The 2,092-nt window shown below is 42.4% G+C and overlaps 1 protein-coding gene across 2 annotated transcripts in view; it reads left to right on the top strand.

Moving 5' to 3' along the window:
* IWS1 (interacts with SUPT6H, CTD assembly factor 1) overlaps positions 1 to 907 on the top strand; it is an 18,274-nt gene extending 17,367 nt beyond the window's left edge. Inside the window, exon 14 of one of the 2 annotated variants that reach the window (XM_085307931.1) lies at positions 507 to 907. In XM_085307931.1, the coding sequence (XP_085164057.1) occupies positions 507 to 638 (132 nt within the window). In that variant the 3' untranslated portion in view covers positions 639 to 907. The remainder of the gene's footprint in view (positions 1 to 506) is intronic. The other variant, XM_085307932.1, reaches the window with a different exon arrangement.
* The last annotated feature ends 1,185 nt before the right edge of the window (positions 908 to 2,092 follow it).

Below are 2,092 nucleotides of genomic sequence, written 5' to 3'. Positions count from 1 at the left end.
TTTGCAATGATCTTTCTTTCTGTAAGTACTAGTCAGTGGCCTTTAAAATAAATTACAATTTGGAATTGATAGGTCAACTTAATCCAACTTGATTACTGTGTGGTCAAATCTAAACATTTTCCATCCTCAGGAGGCCTGTATGTATGACACTGTAGTAAAGTGCATTTCTGACACTAAGCTCCAGTCAATGTAGATATTAGAACTGTTCCAAACTGTGTATTCAGCCAGATGTAAACAACTAACATGGTTATGTTAACCGCTGTAATCTGAAAGCTTTACTGTGTGATGTTTGTGAGTGTGACTGTGTCCATAAATGCAATGCATATATTGGGGAAACTGTTTATCCTCGTGGGGGGCAGGGGGGGACAGGCACAAAAAGAAGTTGGAAATCAGCAGTGACTTCATCAGATCCCTGTTGCTGGTTTAACCTTTCATGTATCACTTCTCTTGAACCTCTGGGGCGTCTGCTTTTTTTTCAGGGGTAATTATTAGTTTTATTTTTTAAGTTCCAGGGGACCTCTAAGAAAGGGGTGAGTCGGCTGGACAAACAGATGCGGAAATTCACAGATATCAGGAAAAAAAGCAGATCGGCCCATGCAGTGAAAATCAGCATTGAGGGCAATAAGATGCCATTGTGACCCTTCACAGAATACCCCATGACCTCTGCTGTAAGACATACACCCATAGACTCTTTGGAGCCCTTTAAATTTTTTAACAACTTGTTTGGGTTTTTTAGTAAATCTTTAATTTGTTGGTTCAGATTCTGGTATAAGATGTTGTCTGAGGACTGTGAATATGGGGACTACTTTCTCCTGATTGTATTTAAACTTGCTCTATTGTGTCCTTTGTACAGATCAAGTATTTGTTGTATTGCAACACTTTAGACAATAAAACATCCTTCTGTTTTTTTGGGGGGGGCTGTCTGTTGATTGTTCATGGTGATACATGTGTGGAACACTGAGGAAAAAAGAGTGAGTATCTGAAATTTAGAAAGAAGTGGGTATTTGGTATATGGAAAAACTAGTAACTGTGAGTTCTGTGTTTACCATTTTCCATTTCCTCTTTATCTGGTGCCTTGAATTTTAATCAGTTGTTCTATGTTTGGAGATCTGCATATACTGGATTTGATGTCAGGAATATTGACCGTCTCCCACACTAAGGATTCCTTTTTTCAGCCCATGATGCAACGCTCAAGAGGAGAGCAGCAGACCTGCTGCTGAACAATTCCAGAGGCTTCGAGCTAAAATGCTTGATGTAAGTAAGACCGCAGTATTTAACTGTTATTGATCCTCCCTGAGGAAAGATGGTGGCAAAGCCTTCAGTGGTGAAGGCTCTGGAGAAGCAAATGGATGCAGCTGAAGGGCATTACGTGAAGTGTGACAGCCACCATGAACAGATTGTTTTTCAAGTAAACTGGACTTCTGAATCAAGGTCTGTAAGATTGCTCAGGGAAACTAAAACTCAGGTTGATGGGCACTCTTCCCCCCCTCCTCTGCCCAGTCTCTGAATGTTTTATTCAGCACTTACTTGAGGTTGGCAGTGTGGAGCTGTGGAGCCCTTGCTTGGGATCAATACTGCTGTGATGTCATTTTTATATGGCTGGCAGCTGTGATTTTTTTTTTTTTTTCCCTCAATGTTTGGATAGCACGAATGTGTTGCTCTGTTGCCCACTTGTGGCTTTCTGAAAAGTTTACTTTGCCAATGGTAAGGAAGAGACTCATTTCTCAGCAGTAGATGGCTTGTGCTGCTGGGTCTTTGTCCCCAGCTGCTGCAGAAAGGCAGCAGACCAAAACACTCTACTGCTGCCTCTGGAACTATTTTTGTCTGCTGACAGCAGCTCCAGGGGAGCACAGCAGATTTGTTTACAGAAATGTTGATGTGAATTAGAAGTTCCCAGGGTCACTTAGGGCCTGGTAACTGGCCTCAGGTGATGCTTTTGGCTTGTAGCAAGGTCTGCTGAGGTGGTGGTTGCTCTTATTTATTGGAAGCCAGTGGCCTCTTCACTGCCAAGGGGGCAGCTGCTGCTATGTGAGAAATAAATGAACTGTGTGTCTGGCCTTACATAGATTTGATTGATTCTGGCTGGGGGGGT

Source organism: Rhea americana, unplaced genomic scaffold, assembly GCF_003343005.1.
Source record: "Rhea americana isolate MKP2758 unplaced genomic scaffold, rheAme1 scaffold_269, whole genome shotgun sequence".
NCBI lineage: Eukaryota > Metazoa > Chordata > Aves > Rheiformes > Rheidae > Rhea > Rhea americana.
This window is presented reverse-complemented; position numbering and strand designations above follow the sequence as displayed.